The sequence below is a fragment of the Nematolebias whitei genome, chromosome 6 (assembly GCF_014905685.2).
Source record: "Nematolebias whitei isolate Nwh7 chromosome 6, NemWhi1, whole genome shotgun sequence".
NCBI classification, from domain to species: domain Eukaryota; kingdom Metazoa; phylum Chordata; class Actinopteri; order Cyprinodontiformes; family Rivulidae; genus Nematolebias; species Nematolebias whitei.
The window spans coordinates 44,103,139-44,127,765 of NC_056503.1; the positions used below are offsets into that span (position 1 = coordinate 44,103,139).

The 24,627-nt window shown below is 43.1% G+C and overlaps 1 protein-coding gene across 1 annotated transcript; it reads right to left on the reverse strand.

The window, feature by feature from the left end:
• Positions 1-245: 245 nt before the first annotated feature.
• Positions 246-21,560, reverse strand: prdm10 (PR domain containing 10). The gene is made up of 23 exons (XM_037678318.1): positions 21,493-21,560; positions 17,694-17,813; positions 17,419-17,580; positions 16,195-16,254; positions 15,937-16,041; positions 14,837-15,011; positions 14,489-14,730; positions 12,872-13,072; positions 10,032-10,104; positions 9,834-9,951; positions 9,630-9,750; positions 8,471-8,728; positions 6,012-6,356; positions 5,782-5,937; positions 5,510-5,689; positions 4,431-4,541; positions 4,161-4,361; positions 3,943-4,083; positions 3,679-3,849; positions 1,615-1,752; positions 1,359-1,536; positions 1,187-1,284; positions 246-540 (listed from the first exon to the last, which is right to left on the reverse strand). The coding sequence occupies exons 2-23, from the start codon at positions 17,763-17,765 to the stop codon at positions 352-354; spliced, it is 3,495 nt and encodes a 1,164-aa protein (XP_037534246.1). The 5' UTR covers positions 17,766-17,813; positions 21,493-21,560; the 3' UTR covers positions 246-351.
• Positions 21,561-24,627: the final 3,067 nt, after the last annotated feature.

Consider the following 24,627-nt stretch of genomic DNA (forward strand, 5'->3'; position numbering starts at 1 on the left):
CATGATCGCAGCAACACTGTTTGGTAACAAACGACAAACAGAATCATGAGGAGTTTAATATTTTCTGTCTTTACAAATAAAATACCGAAGGAAAACAAAAATAAAAACGTTCTCCAGTTCTACGGTCCAGTGCATTTCTTTACAAGTAGTGTTCTGTTTACATTTCATTTGATACTTTATTTAAAATAAAAAACTTCATTTTTCTTTTTCCAGACGAAGTTCTGGCAGCTACTTTCATTCTCACAAACACATAAAACTGTGCCGGTACCGTCTGATCCGATCCACTCGGAGGTGGCGGGCGAGGAGATTCGTTTATACACGTAAACACGGAGCGTCCACGATGGGTCCAGTTCAGGGCTTGGTGATGTGGACCTCGCTGGTGCCGCTGCTGTTGGTGGTGGCGGTGATGATGTACTGCGTGGTGGGCGTCTGACCGGCGGGCTGCTGGTCCAGGTGCTCGGCCTGGTTCTGGGCTGCGCTCTGAGGGGCCGCCTGCTTCGTCTCCAGCTCGCTCTGACCCTCAGAGATGACGTAGTGGGTCTGGAGGCACAAGAAGGTTTCACTGCATTAAAAACAGTTCTGGTTCTGTTCCGGACTCAGGAACACTTCCACAGATCACGTAAACACAGCGTCATCCACAAACTGATTAAAGCTCTATCAGGCAAAGAAGCCACCGTATGTGGACACTATCCAGAACCGCTGCCGTCTTCACGGGACCAGAGCTCGTTTGAAATGGACCGAGTCAACGTGGAGGACGGTTCTGTGGTCAGACGGATCCACATGTGACATTTCTTCTTAGAAACTGGGGCGCGACCATCCAGCCTGTTATCAGCACACAGTTCAAAAGCCTGCCTCTCTGATGGTATGGGGGTGCATTAATGGCTCTGACATTGAGCAGCTTACACATCTGGAACGGCTGCATCGATGCAGAAAAGTGTCTACAGGTTTTAGAGCAACACAACAAAGAGCCAGGACTGTTGGACAACTAGAATCTTAGAGGGGACAAAAATGAGACCACATCCCCCAAAAACTGCAGCAGCTGGTCTCTTCAGTCCCTGGACGTTTATAAACCGAGGGGGTTGTTTGCGGTGGTCAACCTGGTCCTGCACCAAGTCTTTCTGGACTGTGGGTCAGTTTTCAGCACTTCTCAGTCTCAGTCGGGACAAACAAAAATGAGCCGACTCACCGTCTTCACCTGGTTGCTGCCGACTCCAGACACGGGCGTGCTGGCCTCAGCGATCACATACTGAGCATGAGGTAGAGCCATCATCTGGATCTCAGACGCTGGAGCAGAAAGAGGATCACAGTTAATCCTCACGCAGCACAGACCACCAGGTCCGACCATGACTGAGACTCACGGTAGCCTCGGTAGTTCCAGTTCCCGGGTATGTAGGCGGCGTGCTGCACGGCCCCCGGCTGCTGGGTGCTGTTGGCCTGCAGGGTGTGACTCTGAGCTAAGGTGACGGGGGTCAGCTGGGCTGGGCTCAGCTCCTGACTGGGCTGCTGGGAGGCCGGGCTCAGAGGCTGACTGGTGACCTGAGACAGAGACGAGGAAGATGAAAGGTGAGGAGCGGCGCCGGTCGAGCGCTAAACAAACCAGATGTGAGGGTTTACCTGAGAGGCACCTGGAGCCGAGCCCGAGGGCTCAGAGACCTGGATGTGCTGGACCTGGATGGAGTGCTGGCTGTAGCTGTGAGGATCGTGCAGCTGACTCACGTCCACCGTCGGAGGCTGGGAATGCTGGGAGGACGCCTGCGGACAAACAAAAGTTAAGATTTAACTTTGATTTTTATGTCCAGTTTGGCCACTTTGAGTTCTGCTGAATGGCTGCTGAGATGAAATGAGTTCAAAACAGAAAACTATGACTTACCAAACTCCGACTAACCTTTTACTTATCAAACTCTGACTTGAACTCCGACTTAAACTCCAACTTAAACTCAGACTAACCTTTCATTTATCAAAGTCTGACTTAAACTCTGACTTACACTCCGACTAACCTTTTACTTATCAAACTCTGACTTAAACTGTGACTTAAACTCCAACTTAAACTCAGACTAACCTTTCATTTATCAAAGTCTGACTTAAACTGTGACTTACACTCCAACTTAAAACTCTGACTAACCTTTTGCTTATCAAAGTCTGACTTGAACTCAGACTTAAACTCCAACTTAAAACTCCGACTAACCTTTAGCTTATCAAAGTCTGACTTGAACTCAGACTTAAACTCCAACTTAAAACTCCAACTAACCTTTTACTTATCAAAGTCTGACTTAAACTCAGACTTAAACTCCAACTAAAAACTCTGACTTAAACTCAGACTAGTCTTTAACTTATCAAACTGACTTAAACGCCAACTTAAATGCCGACTTAAACTCTGACTTATCTTTTACTTATCAAAGTCCAACCTGACAAATTCTGACAAACTCTTTAAGTCCGACTTATCAAAACTTGTATTACCAAACTCCGACTTGAGTCCAAATTAAACTCTGACTTATCAAAGCCCACCTTAAAGTCCGACTTAAAGTTTGACTTATGAAACTCCGTCATATAAAAATCTAAATGATCAAAGCCTAACTTAAACTTCGACTTATCGAAGTCTGACTCATCAAACTCTAATTTGTGGGTTTTCTGAAGAAATATAAAATATATAACAAATATATTTTCAAAAATTTAATTTTCAGCTTAATTTTGGCTGAATGACTGTGCTGATGAAGCTGAAACCAAGCTGTAAAACCTATGAGGCAGAATGCTAGCTAAATGTAACATAAGGCTAAAAGTAGAAGAAGACTAGCTAAAAAAATCTAAAAGTAGGAAAATGTTAGCTGAAAGCATCAAGTTTAGCAAAAGTGTAAAAGTAGCTAAATGTTAACTAAAAGCTAAAAGTAGCAAGATTGGCTAAAACATTATTAAAAGTAATTATTTAACTATTAAGTTATCAGGTGCTGGATGACTGAGAATCTACATCAGCTAGCTAAAAGTACCAAAAGGTTAGATAATTGCTAAAGATAGCAAAATGTTAGCTAAAATCTAAAAGTAACAAAAAAAAAAGGCTAGTTAAAAGATACAAGTAGTAAAGTCTAGTTAAAATTATCAAGACTAGCTAAAAGCTAAAAATTGCTAAACTATTTAATAGCTACAAGTAGTAAAACACTAGCTTAAAGCAGCAAAAGGTTAGGTAAATCCTAAAAGTAGCAAAACATTAGCTAAAAGCGAAAATTAATAAGACTAGCTAGAAGCTAAAAGTAACAAAAAGTTTGTTAAAAGTAGGAAAATGCTAGCTAAATCAGCAAAAGATTAGCAGAAATTTAAAAATAGCAACAAATGGTAGCTAAATAAATACATAAAGAAGCCTAATAGCCAAATGGTAGGTAAAAGCTGCAAGTAGCAGAAGACAAAAACAGCAGATCTCAAGGAGAATAATGTTTTTGAATGAACTGAAGAGCTCTCAAAGGGAAAATATGTGTAAATAAAAATAAATGTTTTGAAAATTATATTAATTTTTTTTTTTAAACCTACAAAAAACCCAGTTTCAATTGCCCGAATAAGCCGAACATTTTTAAAATAACTAACGACTAAAATAACACAAATGACGATGAGGTGAAAACAGGCGAACGATGATAAAGTGACCGCCGAATCAGCACGATAAATTAAAAATAAATCGTCTCTTTTTTGACTCACCGGCGCGACCTGGACCACCTGCAGCTGGATGTGCTGCGGCTGCGACAAACCGCCTCCAGCCTGAGACACCGGGATGTACTGGATCCTCTGGTAGTCTCCCTGCGCCGTTCGGTAGTCCGTGGTCAACGTCTGAGACAGTTCTGTCATGGCCTGGGTCAGCAGATCCGTGGTCTGTAGAGGAAGAACGTCACGCCGGTAAAAACACAACAATAACACATGACCACCAACATTTGGACCCTAACGAAACGATAGCCCCGTCCTCACCACGACGGCCTCGGCTGTGGCTCCGTCTGCGCTGATGACCGGAGCAGAACTGATCACGGCCGTGGTGAGAGGAGTCTGGATGGCGTTGGCCAGCTGGGTGAACTCCGGGTGCTTCTTCCTGATGTGCTGCACCATCTTGGTCTGTCGAAGAAAACAACGTTTCATCACAAACTACGGCGACGTTGAAAACCAGCCGAGTTCAGCGAAGTGCGGCTTACCTTGCTGCTGTACTGCTTGGCGCAGTGTGGGCAGCAGACCGGCGCCGTAGCGATGGTACCGGTCAGCTGGGTGTGCGTGCTCAACATGGGGTCCGGCTCCCCGGGGGCGGCGGGACGCAGCTTCCGGATGCTGGGGGGTAGCTCTGCTCCGGGATGGTTTTTCAGGATGTGAGCTTTCCGTTTGCTGGCGCTTTTATACACCTGCAGAGAAAAGTTAGTTCCACGATGGAGCAGCCGAAGGCAGACGGTACCGACGAGAGGGGAACGGACCTTATCACAGTACTGACAGAAGTAATCCCGGTTCGGTTTGATGATCGGAAGCGTCAGCTCCGGAACGTCGTCGATTCGCATTTCAGGGTGACGCTTGGACAAATGATTCACCTGCAAACAGAAAAACAGCTAAAACGACTGGAGTTTAAAACCAAACTGGAGAAGATAAACCTGCAGCTGAGAGCTGGATGATGACAGCTGAAGAAGCTGAAGCCGAGTTCTTAAAGATAAAAAAGCAGAAACCTAGCTAAAACTAGCAAAAAACTAGCTACAAGTAGCTAAAGGCGAAGTAGAAGAAGCAAATGCTGAAAGTAGTAAAAGCCTAGCTTAAAAGCTAAAAATTGCAGAATGATAGCTTACAGCAAAAAATAGCAAAACTTTAATGAAAAGCTAAAAAGTAGCAAAACGCTAATTAAAAGCTAAAAGTAGCAAAACGCTAATTAAAAGCTTAAAAGTTGCAGAATGGCAGCGAGAAGTAGCAAAATGCCAGCAAAAAGCTAAAAGTCGTAAAAGGCTAACTAAAAGCCAAAATTATTAAGAGGCTATTGAAAGGTACAGTAGCTAAATGTAGTAAAAAGCCAGGCGGAAGCCACAAACACCAAAAGGCTAAATAAAAGCTAAGAATAACAAAAGCTAGCTAAATGCTCAAAGAAGCAGAAGGCTAGCTAAAAGTGAACAGTGGTGGAATAGTAGGTAAAAGCTTGAAGTAGCAAAAGTCTGACTAAAAGCTAAAAGTTGCAGAATGGTAGTTTACAGCAAAAATAGCAAAGCTTTTATTAAAAGCTAAAAGTAGCAGAATATTAGCTGAAAGCTAAAAGTGGCATAAAAGGACAAGAACGAAGCCGGTGAGCTTCGAGAACAAAGTTTTTGAAGGAATCAAAAGATCCCAGCATCTTTCAACAGGAAAATATTTGTAAATAAAGTTCAATATTTTCTAAAGTTGCAAAAGCCAGAAGTCATGGCACCAATCAGCCGAAGGAGCTGAATGTTTTGACACATATGTGGTTAAACAGAAAAATGTAAACAGGAAATGACACGACTCTGCGTTACACAATAAAAGCATCAGAGCTGCGGCTCACCAGCATTCCTCTGCGTCGGAATCCCATCATGCACGGCCGGCATTTGAACGCAAAGCTCTCGAAGTCGGAGGTGGGGGTCTTCGTCTTGTGGGTCTTGGAGCGGTGCGTCCGGTCCGACTTCTTGGCTTCTCTGTCTGGATTGTGCATGCGCTGCATGTGCTCCCGCAGCTTATCTTTCCTCTGAATTTCACAATAAAACAAGAAAGATCTCGTAGGAGTTACGCTCTCCGTAGAGGAACGCTGTAACCGCGTTCGTCTGCCGCTCCCCTCACCTTGAACTGCTTGCCGCACGTCGAGCACAGGAAGTCCTTGCGGTCAGAGTGGCGCAGCATGTGCAGGCGCAGCTTGTCCGGGCGGCAGAAGGTCTTCTCGCAGTTCGGACACTGAAAGCTCTTCTCCGAATGGAAGCAGCGGATGTGCTTCTTCACCTACGAGAGAAGCAGAACTCTGAACCCTCCAGCTTCGTGTGAAATCCACAGCTGTCACCATCTGTCCTACTGACCTGGATGAAGTCTGTAAACGTCTTCTTGCAGGAGGGACAGGTGAAGCAGCCGTCCACAGAATGGACCTCCACGTGGTCCTTCAGCAGCTCCAGTCTTTCGAAAGTCTCGGGACACAAGAGGCAGGAGTAGAAGCGGTTGTCCGTGTGCTCCACCAGATGGTCCTCCAGGAACGAGTCGCTCAGGAAGCTCTTGCAGCAGATGTGGCAGGAGAAGGTGTAGGCGTCGCGACCGTGGACCCGCAGGTGCAGCTCCAGCTTGTCTTTTTCCCGGAAGGCCTTCCCGCACAGGGAGCATTTGAACGGACGGAAGCTCTTCCTGATGAAGAGGTGCTGCAGCGCCGCGTTCTGACCCGGAGAGAAGAAGAACAGAGTGAAGCGCGGCCGTCAGACGAGGAGCAGCTGAAGCAGAAGAAAAGCTCAGTCTTTTTGCCTTTTTACCCATGATCCTCCAGGCTTCACCTACCTGCTCATCCGTCTGTGAGGGAGGCTCGCATTGAGGAAGAGAGACACATCGTTTTAAAATCAAACTTTATTTATAAAGCACTTTTAAACACAAAGTGCTTCAGACAACGGCAAAACTAAATCGGATTAAAAAAAACAATCCTCAGAAGGTCTCACGGAGAAAAATCACTAATACGTTTACGGTTGTTTTTATTTTGTTTTTTTTAAGTCAACAAACCCAGCTGTTCCTGACAAGGTCTAATAATACTTTTACTTTTTTTATTTTAACTGTGTCAGAATAGTTTCCAATGCTCCTGTAACTTCACGGGAACTGTACTGCCCTCTAGTGTTCCTTAAGGGAAAACATCGACCACGTAGAAATTCATCACAGGAGTTGCTCGATACTTCTTCACGGTTCGACTTTTGCTGACTCACTGTTTCGTGGGGTTTTGATGCAAGATTGTACGTGACACACGATTGGCTGACTGATTGAAGGCGACCAACCAGAGCGTTGTGCTGAGGGGTGGACTGGCCATCGGGAGCACCGGAGCACGCAGGCACACAACAGGCGGGCGCGCAACCTGTTGTGTGTCTTTGATCTGCTGTTGCAGCCTCAGAAAGAGAAAGGAGGGGGTGGGGGCCTCAGAAAGAGAAAGGAGGGGGCGGGGGGCTCAGAAAGAGAAAGGAGGGGGCGGGTGGTCTGTCTTTCCCCCATCGCTACTGCTCAGGAGCTTCAGTGAGGCGGATACCTGAGTCAGCGGCATGAATCGTTTATTTAAAATAATCAAGCACGACCCGAACCAAACAGAGTCCAGCTCCCGGGCCAGGCCACCGGGATTTGTTCCGGTGCTCTCGATGGCCAGTCCGCCCCCGGGTGCTGATTGGCTCAGTAACTGTAGCATCAGCCCGTCTGCTCTTTTTCGCTGTGCTCGTTCAGAACATTTAGAGTTTAGAACATTTAGAGTTTAGAACATGGCAAGAGTGTGAGAAGGGTTTGTAAAGCCTTAAAATATATATAAATGCTAAAATAAATAGAACATCCCTACTTCGTGAATTTTCACCTATCACAGGGGTGTCTGGAACATAACCCCCGTGATAAGCGAGGGACTACTATAACTCAATCATTTATGCAGGTATCGCGTTAAAAGCCAGGGTGGTAGTAGCTGAGAGTAATCCTCAAAACGTGCTCAAAGATTAAAAGATGACATTGTGTTTAACGTCTTCTACGAGGTTTGACCAAAACGGTACAACTGTCCACTTTCAGCATGAGCAGATTTGTTTAAAGCTAAAGAATGAAAGTCGAGTTAAATGACGAGTTAGTCATGGAGTTCCTCAGGGTTCAGTGCTTGGACCAATACTCTTTACCTTATATATGATTATACAGATTTTCACCTATCGCGGGGGTGTCTGGAACGTAACCCCCGCAATAAGTGAGGGACTACTGTAGATGCATTTTGTGAACTCATATCATATCATCATATCATATCCTAAAATACTGCATTCCTTTCAGATATTTTTTTTCCTTTGTGCCTTTATCCCTCTACGTTGTATTTTTACTTTAGCCCACTAAGTGATGCTCCGCTTTTACATTTGGGAGACACTGTTAAAACCACAGACAGAGGACGGGAATTTACTCCGGAGGTAAAAATATATAGATGCATTTTGTTAATAAAAAGCTAAAATAGTTTTTTTCCTTTTATACTAAAGGCCTTCAATGAGGTAAAATATATATATATATATATATAAAAAAAAGTAATCTTTTTATTTCAGGCTGAGATAGTTCTAAAAGACGGAGTAGTTTATTGTGGACAAAACTATAACTAAATATAATTTTTAAGCGGTTAGGTATGGTGGTTAATTTTTCCCCTAACAAAACTTATTGTCATAAAGTTAAAAGGACCTTCAGCGAGTTAAAGAATGACAACTGGTGTGGGAGATTAATAAGGAACCACCAGAGATACATATAAAACAAACGTATTGTGTGTGTGTATAATTTTGAAGCCACCAAACGGACTCACCCGTATTTTCTTGGCACGCTGCACGTCCTGTGGCGTGAGATTCGATTGGACGTTCTGTGCCGAGTCCTCCTTCAGCAGATCGGGCTGGTCCGTGATGGTGGACGGTGTTGTGGACTCCAGGAGTTGGTGCTCAGAGGAGACGAGCTCTGCTTCAGGTTCAGCAGCGTCCTCCTCCGTTTCCAGCTCCACGTCTTTCAAACCGTTCTCTGCCCCGTCTAGTCGCTCCTCCAGGGGCTTCTCCGTCAACTCCAACATTTCCTGATAGGAAAAAAAGGAGGTCATTATAGAATGAGTACGTATACAACACGTTATACGCCTGTTGACAAACTCTTATACAGCCCGGATATGCAAAGACTTTGTACACCAGTTGACCTTGGTTTATGACCTTGGAGCTGGTGTGATGAAAAGTGTACACAACACTCCATCCAGTGGTGATTAAAAAGCAATGTGCCAACTTCCATTTTGGTGGAGCTACACCTAGGCGTACGAAAAGTCCCTATCAAAAATTTTGTAGCCAAGTCAAAATCCAAGATGGCCACCGCCATTGTATTTATCTAAACTGCTATACTTTCTAGTTGTTATATTGCTTAAAAGTATAGTTATCTCAAAAGATTGGGTGGCTGAAGATTAATCTTTGAGGGCCAAGGTCACCTTTGGCCACCCCCTGGAACCGCCATTGCAAAATTGCTCCCACCACTTGCCAGGATCTGTTACTCAAAAACGTTCGCTATTTAAATCCCCCAGCTGTCGGGAGACATCTGCGTACAGCTTGTGTTAATTTTGACCTTGATTTGTGACTTTGACCTTAAAGCTGGAGTGATGGAAAGTGTGACACTCCGTGCAGTGATGATGCATACGTGTATGAAGTTTCATTAAATTATCTTGAGCGGATCAGAAGTTGAGGTCCAGACAAGCAAAGACGTATAACTTTGACCTGGATTTTTTGACCTCAGGTGCGTACGGACAGATGAGGACTATACTTTAATACATCTGCTTTTTGTACATCTGTATAAAAAGGATGCACTGATACAGATGTCGGGTATCGTTCTGATACTGTGTGTGTGTAACAGAACCCACACGAAACCAATGTATCATCGGTGCATCCCTAGAAACAAAGAATATCTTCATTCATTTAGCAGGTGTCAAAGCTTTGTATTACGGTCGTCTTGTCTCCGTTGGCGTCTACAGGCGGACCCAGGCGTATGAATTTAGGTGGGCGTCCCGGTCTCCTTCCTGTCCCGAACCTCTTCCTGCCTCTGCCTCTGCCTCGCCCTCTGGACCTGAGAACGGCGTCACAGCGATCGGGTCACACGACCGGGACGAACAGGAAAAACCAACCGGAGACGTGGGAAAACGTTCTCACCTGGTAACGGAGCTCAGCTTGTCGTCGTGCATGTTGAGATGCAGCTGCAGCTGCTCCGAGCTCACGAAGCGGCGGTTGCACTCGTAGCAGGGCCAGTTCCACTCCTGCTCCTGGAGAACTGAACGGACGAGATGGATGTCTGTGACGAGGGAGAGCCGGAGCAGACAGAAACCGTGTTAAAGGAAACCGAACGCTCACCTTTCCTCTCTTCCTCTGTGACATCGTGGATCTTCTGGTTGACGAACTCTGCGTATGACGCTGCGTACCACACCTACAAAACAACGTTTAAAAACAGCTTATTTTAGTTTTAGAGCTACCGCGGGTAGTCGGCGTCATCGTCAACACTAAATTTTCCTCTTCCGACTGAACAGCAGTTTTTCCTCCACACCACTAGGGGGTGCTGCAGATGCCAAGTCCAGTTCTCCGTTTTGTCGGAGTTGCTGTTTCAAAACGCCCTCCGTGGATAAAGCGGCTGCGGCCGCGTCCAGATGGTTGTAAGCGTTTTCAAACGACTGGAACGCTCTGAACTATGGGAGTACTTCAAGCTAATCGATGATAAAAATGTACCGGTAATTTGGAAGTTATTACGAAAACAAAACCACCGGAGTGAAAACATGTCTGCTTCGTTTGCCAGTAAATAAATATAAATAAATAAAAAACGTCTAGACTATAATCTGAGCTCTTGTTCGATTCATTAACTCTGTGCCAAACCAAAAAAGTCCGTGCTCAGTAATCCAGGTATACAATCAAACACTTTTCAGTCGGGTCATCTGGAAAAAAACAAAGAAACTGTCCAGATGACCTGACTGAAAATTGTTGGATTGTATACCTGGATTATTGAGCATGGACTTTTTTGGTTTGAACCAGTCTGACATGACTGTTGATGAGGAAGAGGGCCGGCACCAGAGGAGGGGGTGTGCCAAAGACACTAGCTTAGCACCAAAATAACTGGTTTGTTCCACTTTGGAGTAAGCTGGGGGAAAAAAATCAGTTTTGTGTTGTGCATTTCCTTGAATGATGAAGCCTTCTGGATGGAAGGTGAAACGTTTCAGCAAAAAAAGAAACTGTCCAGATGACCTGACTGAAAATTGTTGTATCTGTGCCAAACTGATGCGTTAAGTTTTGTACCCCTCAGTTAAAGTTAACTCTCCCTCCAGCTTTGTTCCGGTTTCCTCTTAACGTCTGTTGCTTTGAGCAGCTATAAATTTAAATTAATATGCTAAAATAAAATATCTTTGTTGTCCTAACAGGAGAAATGCATCCTGACGGAAGGGCTTAAACAGGCGGGGTACAGATTCCAACACGACACCCGTGTGTTTCAGTATCGTTAAATTAACTGCGTCGATAATGCTGATATTTAAACGTACAACATTTAAATCTAACAAATGATCATATATTACAGTAATAAATACATTTCATCAGCTAAGTTATTTGTCAGTGTTAGAAATATTGAGCTGAAATTTAGTTGGAAAAACCAGTAGACAACCTACAACACGTTGAATACAGTAGTCCCTCGCTACTTCGCGGTTCGACTTTTGTAGACTCGCTCTATCGTGGTTTTTCAAAGTAAGATTGAGCATGAGGGAAAAATAAAAATTTGTACACGACACACGATTGTCAACTTTAATATTACTCACGTGATTGGGACAGTACGGGACACTGTACAGTAAAAAGTTAATGAAAAAAATACTTCGGACAGGCGCCACCATTTTGTAGTTTTCTCTCAATAAGCCAACACTGTATCCCCGCTCATAAGGACTACATTTCCCAGAGGCCAACAGTGCCCAGCCCAGAAGCCTCATTGCCTTCTGCTGAAATACAAAAAGGGAAAATTTTGATCTGATTGGAAAAAGTTTGGCGCTTATTACAGTGACTTTGGCTCCCAGCAGATTCAGAGAGCTGCACGGAACCCACCGGGAACAGAACCAGAACCAGAGCAGAACCGTGTTGGTCAGTAATGATAACTTCTCTTTTGGATCGGAAAAAACTTTATTCTGCCATGCTCAACAGCCAAACACATACCACATAAAAGTAAGACAAGAGTATAAAACCCCATAACATGCGCTACTGGCATGATGGTGCCCCCTAGTGGACTGGCGTGTAATGTAAACAAAACAAAGGAGTAACAACCTGGACCTCCAGAACCATCGCCGAATCCAAGAGCTGGTAGCCGGCTCACGAGGACCTCCGAGCGGGGGAGGCGTCGCTGAAGGTCCGGCTACTCTCTGGAACACACCGGGACTTTTTAAAATCTCTTTATCGGACCACCGGTCCTGCGTCGGCCACAGAACTGGATCAGAACCAAGAGCCACTGCTGTCCTGCCAGCTGGTGAGAACAATTTATAGCTGCATATACGTATGTTGTTAAAATGATGTAAGTTTGAGTTTAGAGCATTGCAAGAGTGTGGGAAGAGTTTATAAAGCCTTAAAATAGATATAAATACTAAAATAAATATAATGCTGCTACTTCGTGGATCTTCACTTATTGTGGGGGTGTTCTGGAACGTAACCTCCAAAATAAACGAGGGACTACTGTATTCAGGTTTTTACTAATGTAAACGATCAGAGCTTTGTTTTTTTTTTAATTTGTGACAGAGTTGGAACTTTAATCCCATCATTTTGTACTTTAACTTGACAGTTTTCTTCAAGGTAAACAGCCGAAGCCGACTGTTGAAAATAAAATTATTGAGATAATATTAGAGCATTTTGTATTTCTGGATGGAGATTAGTCGTTTAATTTAACAGATTAATCATAAAAACTGGTCTACAGGTTAATCCAAATTTAACTGTTTTTAGTAGAAGCCCTTTGTAGTTTATTTTATTGTACATTTAGAAAAATAGAGAATGGATCTATTTTGTCCTGACTTGTTAAAAACTTTTGACAGCAGCTGTTTGTTGCTGAAATAAATAAAGTTACGCCACACAAAAAATTAAATAAAGACATTAAACCCTCCTGCTGCCCTTGGAGTGGGCTCGTGGGTGGTTTTGACCCGAGGGCAGCAGGAGGGTTCAGACTGCAGAACCCAACTCTGGCTGACCTTGAGCTCCTGTTTGGGCTGGATGTGTTTGATGCAGGTGTAAAATATCTCAGAGCCGTACTGGTACGCCACGAGGTTCTGCTCCAGGTGGTTCTGAGCGGGTCTGACGAACATCATCCAGTTGCAGCTGTCCTCGTCAGAAAGGTCCAACCACGTGTCACTCGACTTGTCTTCGTCCTTCTCCGAGTCCAGCGTGCACAGCTGGAAGGTCAAAGAGTGAGAAACGATCATCGACTGCACAAACTGTATTTTCTGCTAAAACATGGCTGAGGGGTTTTAATAAATGCTGAAGAAGCTGAAACTGAGTGGGTAATGCTAAACAGAGCTACTAGCTAAAAGATAAATTAAGCTAAAAGCTATAACTGTTAAAACAATAGTTGTAGCTAAATGGAGCAAAAGGCTGGAAAGAGGTACAAGTAGCTTAAATTGTAGTTAGAAGCCAACAGGAGCAAAAGGCAGGATAAAAGTAGCAACAAAAAGAAGAGTAAATGCTAAAAGTAGCAAAAGTCTAGCCAAGAGTAATGAAAAGGTAGATTAAAGTATCAAAAGGATAGCTAGAAGCTAAAACGAACAAAAGTTAGCTAAAAGCTAAACGTGAGAAAAGCTAGCAGAAGTAACAAAAGGAGAGCTAAAAGAGACAAAAGGCTAGATAAAAATAGCAACACCCCCCAAAAAAAACAAAATGTAACAAGGCAAATTGCTAGCTAAAAGCAGCAAAATAGTGGTTATAAACTAAAAGTATGAAAAGATGAGCTTAAAATATCAAATGTCTAGCTTGAAGCTAAAATGAGCATAAGCTAGCTAAAACAAAAGGATAGCTTAAAGCACAAAAAGGCTACCTAGCAGCAAAAACTTAGCTGAAAGTAGCAAAACGTTAGCTAAAGGAGGCAAAAAGCTAGCTGAAAGGACAAAAAGCTAGCTAAAAGCTAAAAATGAGAAAAGCAAGCAGGAGTAACAAAAGGCTAGCCAAAAGAGACAAAAAGCTAAAAGCAGCAAAATAGTGGTTAAAAACTAAAAGTATCAAAAAGTTAAGCTTTAAAGTATCAAAAGTCCAGCTTGAAGCTAAAATTAGCATAAACTGGCTACCTAAAAGTTAAAAGTAGCAAAAGTAAGCTAAACTTATCAAAAGTCTAGCTAGAAGCTAAACTTAGCTACGGTTGGCTAAAATTAATTAAAGGCCACTAAAAGTTAAAAGCAGCAAAAAGTAAGCTAAACTTAACAAAAGTCTAGCTAGAAGCTAAACTTAGCTACGGTTGGCTAAAATTAATTAAAGGCCACTAAAAGCTAAAAGCAGCGTTTGAAGACGGAGTTGGAGCAGCAGCTGAAGCAGATTACCAATTTCAAAGAGAACGACGACTTAAAATGAAATGAAGAGATTTAATGTTTCTTTGGGGAATAAAACACAAATAAAGTGAAATATTTTGAAAAGTAAAAACTAAAAGTCAAAGCTCCATTTCCTGAATGTTTTTATACGTGAAGGCCTAAACCAGAACAAAGTGTGCAGAAATAGTTAAGACTGCAAAAACAAACTAAAAAATAAACAACGTGGTAAACGCTGACTCAGCACCTGAGATCCTCCAACAGGATCAGGTGGGTCCGTCACTTCAGCCGACTCACCTTCAGGTGGAAGAAGTGGTCCTGCAGAGCGCTCTGAGGAACCAGCGGCGCCTCTATGGGACCGAACTGCGTTCGCTTCGGGATGCGTCTCTTACAGAACACCCCGCCCAGGAAGCGGTCGATGTAGAGGATCTGAGGCAGACTGGCCCGGGCCTTGGACAGAACCGGCCGGTTGGGGATGGGATGCAGAGGACCGTGAAGGGGGCAGTCCGAGGGGTTGGCACAGTTGCACTCCTCGCACCCTGAGACGCCACAACGAGCAGAAAATAAGCTAAAGCCTGAGCTCACCGTTAAATTAAGACTTAAACAAATAAATAAGAAGCTGCGCCGACAGGACGCTTCACCCACAGAGGCAGTGAGGGTCGAACGCCTGAGGCTGCCGCAGATCCCAGTCGTCCAGCTCCGAGTCTTCGTCCTCAGCCTCGTCAGAATCATCGGTGGAGTCCGTGGCTCCGAGCGGACTGGTGGGGGGGTCCGTGATGTCGGCCATGTCTGCGAGAGAGTTGGACGCAGACAGCTGCTCCTACGTGTGAAACAGTTTCTACAGTCAAAACCTAAAACATGGAAATCTCCTCAGAACAATGAAGATGACGGAGCATCTTCATCCTAAAGGTACTCCGTATGATTTCAAACGTTTAAGAGTTTCCTCAAATGGTGAGATCACTACAGTCATTTCAGTAAATATTGAGAGGCAATTCTGAAATGCAGGTACGCGCTCAATGTAAACACTTGGTGGTGGGCACCAGGTTACAAATTATTCTTATTAATTTTAAATTTTAAAAACACAAATGTGACCCACACTTCAAAATAAGTTGTAATGAGCGCAGGCTGCAGTGCAAAAAACATGAAAATATCGATTTTCTTGTCGTTTCCATAACTGAGATTTACGTGAAAACGGGTCCACGAAGGCACCATCTAATGACCCAAGGAACTACAACAGCACACAATCGTCCTAATGTACCTTTAACTTGAAGTTTTATAGAGTTAAACCTTTGATTTTGGAACTGACACCATTTTCTGCCGCCTGCTGTAGCGTGGGAAATCCCTTCCTATAACGTTTGGCTTAATTGTGAAGGTTGAGGAATCCGGTTTGAACATACGGCTGGAATTCCTGATGATGTCGCTCCAAACCAATAAAAACAGTTTTCAAAACTAGCTTGTCGACAGATGAAAAATCACCAATTTCAACAAACTACGGACAAACTACCTCTGCTGTCCATCGAGGATGAAGACGCATATATAACTGGATTTATGATAACAGGTTTCCTGCTTTTTGGAATCGGCCGGTTCCTGGTTATTCAACAAACAAGGAAGTCGTCGGCAGCAAATCCGGCCCTGGTCAAGCTGCCCGCCTTGTGACTTATTTTGCCACGACAAGTCACACTTGATTCTTCAGCCTTCATAACTTTGAGTACTTTTCCCATCGTGACAGACGAGTGCGTCCTCACCTGAGGAACGGGTTCCAGGATGTTCTGAGGAGCATCTGCCACGTTACTGAGAACATGCAGGTTGGCGGCATTCATGTTCTGCCCGCCAGGCAGCAGAACCGTGACCTGCCAATCAGAGCAATTTTTATTTTTTTTAGTAAAAATGGCACAAAGTGAGCTGGAGATGTTTCTGTCAACTTATTATTTTTATATATGAATGTTTCTGTTCAGTGTCCTGAGACGACTTCTGTTGCGACTTGACACGCCAGGTAAAGCCACCTGCTGAGTCGTGACGTCCTGTTGAATGTAGGCCACCTGCGGCTGATCGGCGAACACGGTCTGAAAGAAAAAAAACAGGATTTAGGCTAAAAAATGAAAAAAAAAATTAGATTCAATACAAAATTCTGTCTCCTTTCAAGGATTCAAGACTTGACATCGTCATCGTTTGTGAGTGAAGCCAGAGCTGATGCTTGGCTTGTTATTCGTGATGGTGCGGGACCTCTTCCCTGACTGCAGAGGGACCAGACAGATGGACTAGGATCTCCTCAGAGTCCAAGTCTGAGAGCTCAGCTCCCAATCCTCTGTGCAGTCTTCACCAGGCGAGACAAATGTCCCACTGTCCTGCGCAGTCCTGAAGAGGATGTTTTCTGTTTAGCTGCTGTACAAGTTTGTAAATGGTCTCAGCGTAATATCATCCAAGGGGGGCGGCCCGCCCTGCCATAAAGATCCATCCATCATCTTTACCAGCTTCTTCCTTTTTGGGTCGCGGGGGTCACTGGTGCCCATGTCCAGCAGTCACTGTGCACCCTGGACAGGTCTCCAGTCCATCACAGGGACACAGAGACAAACGAGACAAACAACCATTCTCTCTCTCACTCACACCTAGGGACAATTTAAAGTTATCAATCAGCCTAACATGCATGTTTTTGGTCTGTGGGAGGAAACCGGAGCACCCGGAGAGAACCCACATGCACCAAGAGAACAAGCAAACTCCACCCAGAAAGGCCCTCGGCCAAGATTTGATTCGGCGGTAACTCTACCAACTGAGCCACCGTGCCGCCCGCCATAAAGATCAAGGCATGAAAATGAATAAACGTCTGCACGTGCTTGATCCGTGACACCCCCCCCCCCCCCATCATCACCCCCTCTTCCTGCACCGTGCCTCGACCCCTCCCGTGTCAGATCTATGATGATGTGGGTGCCAAGGAGTCTGGCTGAGTCCACCCTCTCCACCACCACACTGTGGATTAGAGCAGGACTGCGTGGTCTTCTGGTCCTTCAGACGTCAAAAACGACCTCCTTGTTTTGGGTGGTGTTGAGAAGTAGGTCGGTGTCTGCACACCACCCTATCAGATGTTGGACCTCCTGCCTGAAACGCGTCTCATCGTTGTCTGCAATGAGGCCCCCACTACAATGTCACTGACGAACCGTGGCTGTGGTGTTGGAGGAGTGGACGAAGTCAACAAACCACGCTGGTTTCGGTGTGACCGCCTCTGTTCTTACCTGAGCACCGTCTGCAGGGTGGATGTAGACCAGCGTGTGCTCTGCAGACTCCACGGACGTGTACGAGCTTCCATCTGCTGCGTAGACCACCTGCTGCTCAGCCCGGTCCGCCTGGTCTCCGCTGTACACGATCTGGGCCACAGCGCCGCCTTCAAAATGCACCTACAGCAGCCGGAACACGAGACACCAAGTCCTAAAACGTCCGCAACCGAATCAGAACCAGCAACTTTTTACACATTTAACGGATCGGGGTCGACCCGTTCAGGACTCGGTACCTGCGTGGGATTCCCTGAATCGTTGTTGACGGTCTGACTCCAGACAGCGGACGTTTCCTGCTTGGTCTCCATGGCGACACGGCACCAGGCCCGACCACGGCACTTCTCTCCTGAAATGGGCTGATGGAGAAAAACAAAACATGTTTTCATGTTAACATGTTATTAACAGGTTGTATAAAAATAAAACATTATTTTAGTCGAGATCGCTGCGTCTGATGCTGCAAATTAAAATAAAATAGTTTTTTTTTTAAACTATTTACGAAGTCACTCGTATTTATGAACGGGTGACGTCACACGTTTATTTATGCGGGGTCAGCGTTGATTGGTGTTTTCCTGTTTTTGTGCTCGTTCTGTGCCAAAACACATCTGCATACTTTGTGCTATTTCAGCACTTCTAGTATCAAAACGTTCATCAAATCAGCTTTAGCAAGCTGTGACTTTTGGTATTATTTAAGTTTTGTACTTCTTGTATTATATATTTATATTTACAAAATAATTTGGCCAATAAACATGTTGAAATCTCTAAAGTCCTTTTGTGAAATCTACTTCTGCGCACTGCCTACATTTTTGTTGTCTTATGCCTTTTAGCTACTGTCATGCTAAATGTTGCTACTAGCAACTGTTTTGCTACATTTAGCTTTTAGCTGCTGTTTTGAAAACGTGATTCCTGCTACATTTAGCTTTAAAGTACATTTTAGTTATTGATAGGTTTCAGCAATGTTTGTAGGTATTATGTTAAGTCTTTAGCTACCATTTTGCTAATTTAGGCCTTTGCAACAGTATTGCAAATTTTAGCTTTTGCTACAATTTTAGCTAATATTTAGCTAAATGAAAATGTTTGCTGCTGCTTTGCTGATTCTAGCTTTCAGTTTTGCTATGAATGACCTGTAGCTAAGGTTTAGAGCTTTTAGTTATGGTTTAGTTCATTTTAGCTTTTAGCTATTGGTTTGCTAATTTAAGATTTTGCTACTGTTAACTTTAGTTTTCAGCCAGTTTTGCTAAATTTAGTGCTTAGCTACCGTTCTCTTTATTTTGGCTTTTTGCTACAAGTTAGCTAAATTTATTTTTTTGCTGCTCTGTTTATTTTAGCTTTTGGCTATGGTTTTGTTACTGGTAACCCTAAGCTACTGTTTAACTAATTTGAGCTTTTAACTAAGAATTGGCTAGTTTTAGCTTCATTTTCTAACCTTTAATTTTTGCTAGTTTTGCTCATTTTAGATTTTTTTCTACAGTTTGACTTTAGCATTCACCCACAGTTTTGTTAGTGTTAGCTTTTAGCTACAGTTTTATTGTTGGTTTTTAGCAACTGTTATGCTAAATTGTTTTTAGCTACTGTTTAGCTACTGTATGTTAAGCTTTTAATTAATGTTTTTGCTTATTTTAGCTTGCAGCTACAGTTTTACTAATTAAAGCATTTTGTTAATTTTTGCCGTTTTGTTGCAGCTTCTAATTTTATTTTTAAGACGCTGATTTACTTCATTTCGTTTATTTTAGCCTTTAGCTATAGTTTAGTTAATTTGAGCTTTTAGCTATTCTATAATTACAGTTTTCAGCTACTCTCTCATGCTAATTTTAGTTTCTGTTGCTGCTTTGACTCAAAAAATTCAGTTAATAATTTAAATGTTACGAGTTTCATCAAAACTATTCAGCTGCCAGGCTGCATTTTAACAGAAAATGATTACCGGTATTTATTTTTTCTACTGATTATTGATACATTTGTTCAGTTTATTACAGTTTCTAATCTGGACCTACAGGCACTGGTCATAAAATTAGAATATCATGAAAAAGTTGATTTATTTCAGCAATTCCATTCAAAACGTGAAACTTGTATATTATATTCATTCATTACACACAGACTGATATAATTCAAATGTTTATTTCTTTTAAAGTTGATGATTATAACTGACAACTAATGAAAACCCCAAATTCATTATCTCAGAAAATTAGAATATTGTGAAAAGGTTCAATATTAAAGAGACCTGGTGCCACACTCTAATCAGCTGATTAACTCAAAACACTTGTAAAGGCCTTTAAATGGTCTCAGTCTAGTTCTGTAGCTACACAAACATGGGGAAGACTGCTGACTTGACAGTTGTCCAAAAGACGACCATTGACACCTTGCACAAGGAGGGCAAGACACAAAAGGTCATTGCTAAAGAGGCTGGCTGTTCACAGAGCTCTGTGTCCAAGCACGTTAATTGAACGGCAAAGGGAAGGGAACGATGTGCTAGGGAAAAGTGTACAAGCAATAGGGATAACAGCACCCTGGAGAGGATGGTGAAGCAAAACCCATTCCAAAAATGTGGGGGAGATTCACAAAGAGTGGACTGCAGCTGGAGTCAGTGCTTCAAGAACCACCACGCATAGATGTATGCAAGACATGGGTTTCAGCTGTCGCATTCCTTGTGTCAAGCCACTCTTGAACAAGAGACCGCATCTGAAGCGTCTCGCCTGGGTCTGCTGCTGAGTGGTCCAAAGTTATGTTCTCTGATGAAAGTGCATTTTGTATTTCCTTTGGAAATCAAGGTCCCAGAGTCTGGAGGAAGAGAGGAGAGGCACAGAATCCACGTTGCTTCAGGTCCAGTGTCAAGTTTCCACAGTCAGTGATGGTTTGGGGTGCCATGTCATCTGCTGGTGTTGGTCCACTGTGTTTTCTGAGGTCCAAGATCAACGCAGCCGTCTACCAGGAAGTTTTAGAGCACTTCCTGCTTCCTGCTGCTGAACGACTTTATGGAGATGCAGATTTCATTTTCCAACAGGACTTGGCACCTGCACACAGTGCCAAAGCTACCAGTACCTGGTTTAAGGACCATGGTATCCCTGCTCTTAATTAGTCAGCAAACCCACCTGACCTTTACCCCCAAAAAAAATCTACAAGGTTTTGTAAAGAGGAAGATGTGATGCACCAGACCCAACAATTCAGAAGAGCTGAAGGCCACTGTCAGAACACCTGAGCAGAGCCACAGACTGATGGACTCCGTGCCACGCCGCATTGATCCAGACAAAAGGAGCAACAACTAAAGTATAGACGCTGCACATGATCAAACTTTTCATGCTCATACTTTTCAGGTGGCCAACATTTCTAAAAATCCCTTTTTTTAGTGGTCTTAAGTAATACTTTAATTTTCTGAGATAATGAACATGGTGTTTTCATTAGTGGTCAGTTATAATCATCAACATTAAAAGAAATAAACATTTGAAATAGATCAGTCTGTGTGAAATGAATGAATATACAAGTTTCACTTTTTGAATGGAATTACTGAAATAAAATAAACTTTTTCATGATATTCCAATGTTATGAGCAGCACGTGTATAATCTGACAGCACAGGTTCGGTTCGGGGGGGCTGACGGTGCTGCAGCCACAATAAACCAGCGTGTGTCGGTTCGAGCCCAAAGCCGACAAACGTCGCTCTCTGGCGGGGTAAAGACCAGAGGGCGAGCCGGTCCGACCAGGAGGCCGCCCGGAAAACAGTGACCGGACCCGGCACGCTGCCTCTCACACCGAACAATCCCGGATCTGCGAGTCCAGTTTGCATCATCCACACAAACGTGATCTCCCCCCATTTTAACCCCGCAGGTTCTCCGTCCCAACCGGACCATACCACAGAAACCAGCGCGGCGGGAACGCGCGCATTTGCGGCTCCGCGACGTGAGCGACACGGCGGAGCTGACCCAAAGTCAGGCCGCACATTCGGACTAACTCAACTTGTCGGACCGGAGGAGACGGGACACGGTCCGGGTTTAGCCACAGAACCGATTTTGAAGTCCGCCGGGGCCGAATTATTTGCGTCGACTCACCCGTCCCCCATTTCTAGTTGAGCCCAGCCCTTCGAGTCTGCCGTGAACAAGGAAGAACGGGCTCCATTTTGGGTGGGACTAACAACAACAGCTACGTCCAACACGGAAAATAATCACATTTTCAGCCGGCGTATGCGCTCTAAAACAACCCGTTAATTTAATTTACGCGAACAGAAAGAGTCGGGTACAATTAAAATACAGACCTGATTACTATTCAATCTTCTGCATTCTTTCAATTTGTGGAAAACGTCCAGGTCGTTCTTACCTCAGAATGGTAGCTGCAGAGATGGCTGCGTTGCATATATTAACATAATCTGCCTAGCAACACGCAAGAGCGTGGCTTCTGATTGGTCGACGCGAGCTTTGGCGAAAAGGCCTTTCTGTGCTGTTTTAAAGCGTTATTTTATCAAATCCTAAAAAATATATATATTGGATTTTACATTATGTTATTGTTACTGTTCATGTTTCTTAAAATTATACATCAGTATTTTTTATTTAATTTTCAAAATGATGGCCAATCAGAAAATTTAGATTTTGAAGTTGTCCAATAGGGTTTATAGAAACTTATTGTTCAAGCATTCTCAATAATCCAGGTAGAAAAATCAAAGTTAAACCAGATTCTTCTTTGATGAAACGTTTCATCCTTTGTCCAAAACACTGAAGCACAACAATAAACTTATAAATAGCACCTTCAATGGATCAACCAGTTTGCTGCTGACATCCAGAACTATCTGAATCAAAGCAAATGTGTGCTTGTTTTTAGTATTTTACCTTGTTTTACAGCACTCCCATGTATTGTTTTATACCACTACTTTTATTTTAACTGCATTTTTACTGTAATTTATTGTTATTTTTCAAGGTCAAGGTGTTTTTATTGCCATTCACATCACATGTGGTACGTGAGGTGGAACGAAACTACGTACACAGGGTCCCAGTTACATCCAGCAAAAATACAAATTGTAAAGAAAAACAGTAATAAGATCTAAGATGTGAACTAAGAAATACACTAAACTAAGTATATACTAAGCACTGATAGTACAAAACAATGCGCCAAACATCAGCAGCACGAACATGAGTCTGTGTGAGCAGATGAGGACGAATGAACACAGCAGCATGAAATAATCAGCAGCATGAGATCAGCAGCACATATCAAGTTGCATTGCACTGTAATGACAAGTGTAATGATTACAGTGATTTCTTTCACAGTAATTTGCACAGTGATAATCCTAACTAAGGATTCACGAGTAACAACCTCAGGGTAGAAGCTGTTCCTCAGTCTAGTGGTTCTACACTTAATGCTCCTCAACCTCCTTCCTGAGGGGAGCGGGGCAAAAAGTGTGTGTGCTGGATGAGTGGGGTCCTTCATGATGCAGGTGGCCCTCTTCCTGCATCTGGAGGTGTAAATGTCTGTGATGGTGGGGAGGCTGACTCCAGCAAACTACTGGTTGATCCATCATGAGAAGGTGCCATGAGACTGAGTTTAGCGAAGCTCCTCAGACTGAAGAAGTCTTTTGGATAAAAGATGAAACATTTCATCCATCCATCCATTATCTTTACCCGTTTATTCCATTTTGGGTCACGGGGGTCGCTGGTGCCCATGTCCAGCAATCACTGTGCGAGGGGCGGGGTACACCCTGGACGGGTCGCAAGTCCATCACAGGGCCACATAGAGACAAACGAGACAAACAACCATTCACTCTCTCACTCACACCTGGGAACAATTTAGAGTTACCAATCAGCCTAACATGCATGTTTTTGGTCTGTGGGAGGAAACCGGAGCACCCGGAGAAAACCCACGCATGCACGGAGAGAACATGCAAACTCCACCCAGAAAGGCCTCTGGACCGGGGTTTGAACCAGGGACCTGCTCGCTGAGAGGCAGCAGCTCTACCAGTTGCGCCACCGTGCTGCCCACGAAACATTTCAACAACAAAAATATATAAATCCGCCCAGATGACCTGAATTAACTTTGTTAAAGGTTGAATCGGTTTGTTTTTCAGTGACATTTCACCACAAAGTACTTTCTGCATATCCTTTTAAATATTGTACTTTTCTTGAATATATATATATATATAAAAAATTTTTACATGAAAAGATAAATATACTCCTAAAGGGTTCCCCCTATAGAAGTCAGCAAGTGTAGTGTAAACACTGTTTTTGCGTGTTTTTAAGAAAAATAAAAGCATCAAGTAATAAATGAAGCAAACAGTTTATTTATTAATCCGTTACTAAATATATCAGAGAAAAGATTCAGACCTTTTGTCCATTTTCAACAATTTCTGAAGCAGATTTTACTTTTAAATGGAGGAACTCCTGCTTTTCCTTTTAGCTGATTCTAAATGTTGCAAGAAAGGATGACAAAGTAGAAACGTTAAAATATATATATTTTTAATGTGTGAGACGCTGGGGATTAAAATTATAAAAGCATTCTGAAAGCTTTGCTGCTGGTGCAACATTGAATTACTACAATTGCTCCTGAAGTTTGAGTGAAAAACTGAGTAAAATAAACGTATTATATGTAAAGGATTTAAAAAAATACCTTAATGCTCTTAAGAAAGCAGATGGAGATCAACCCTCAAGTCCATTGCTCATATTTCTTTACTGAAAATGTTTTTCCTTAAATCTCTTTTGTGGAAGAAAGTGGAGATTTTAATTTACAGATAAAGTGAAACACTTTAATCTACCAAAAGAGTTTATTTATTATTTAGATGCTTAAGGATCAAATTCACATTTCCTAAATGCATTACATCACGAACATAAAAACAAAAGTTATTTTTATCCTTTAGATTCACTTAAAAACAAAAAGAAACATGCTGTATCCCTCGAGAAATTTGTAATTTTAGCTTCACAGAATGGTCAACCATACAGATTATTTTTCATAAATACTGGTAGTTTATTTTCATTTCCTAATCCATAATCCCCAATCTCAGGACTGTTCATCCATAAAATGTCCGTTTCACTTTCCAAAATATGGAAGTTTGTCAGTTTGTGCTAGGGGTATGACAATCTGACAAAGTATCACTTACCGACAGATACAGCTATCAGTTTGTGCTACCGATATGACAATCTGACAAAGTATCACTGACCAACAGATATAGCTATCAGTTTGCGCTACCGGTATGACAATCTGACAAA

Coding starts and splice junctions, on each gene's coding strand:
- prdm10 (XM_037678318.1), bottom strand. CDS start 17,765: ATGGAGACCAAGCAGGAAACGTCCGCTGTCTGGAGTCAGACCGTCAAC. Junction 9,952..10,031: donor CACAGAGGAAGAGAGGAAAG/GTGAGCGTTCGG, acceptor TCGTCCGTTCAG/TTCTCCAGGAGCAGGAGTGG. Junction 4,362..4,430: donor TCTGTCAGTACTGTGATAAG/GTCCGTTCCCCT, acceptor TTTTCTCTGCAG/GTGTATAAAAGCGCCAGCAA.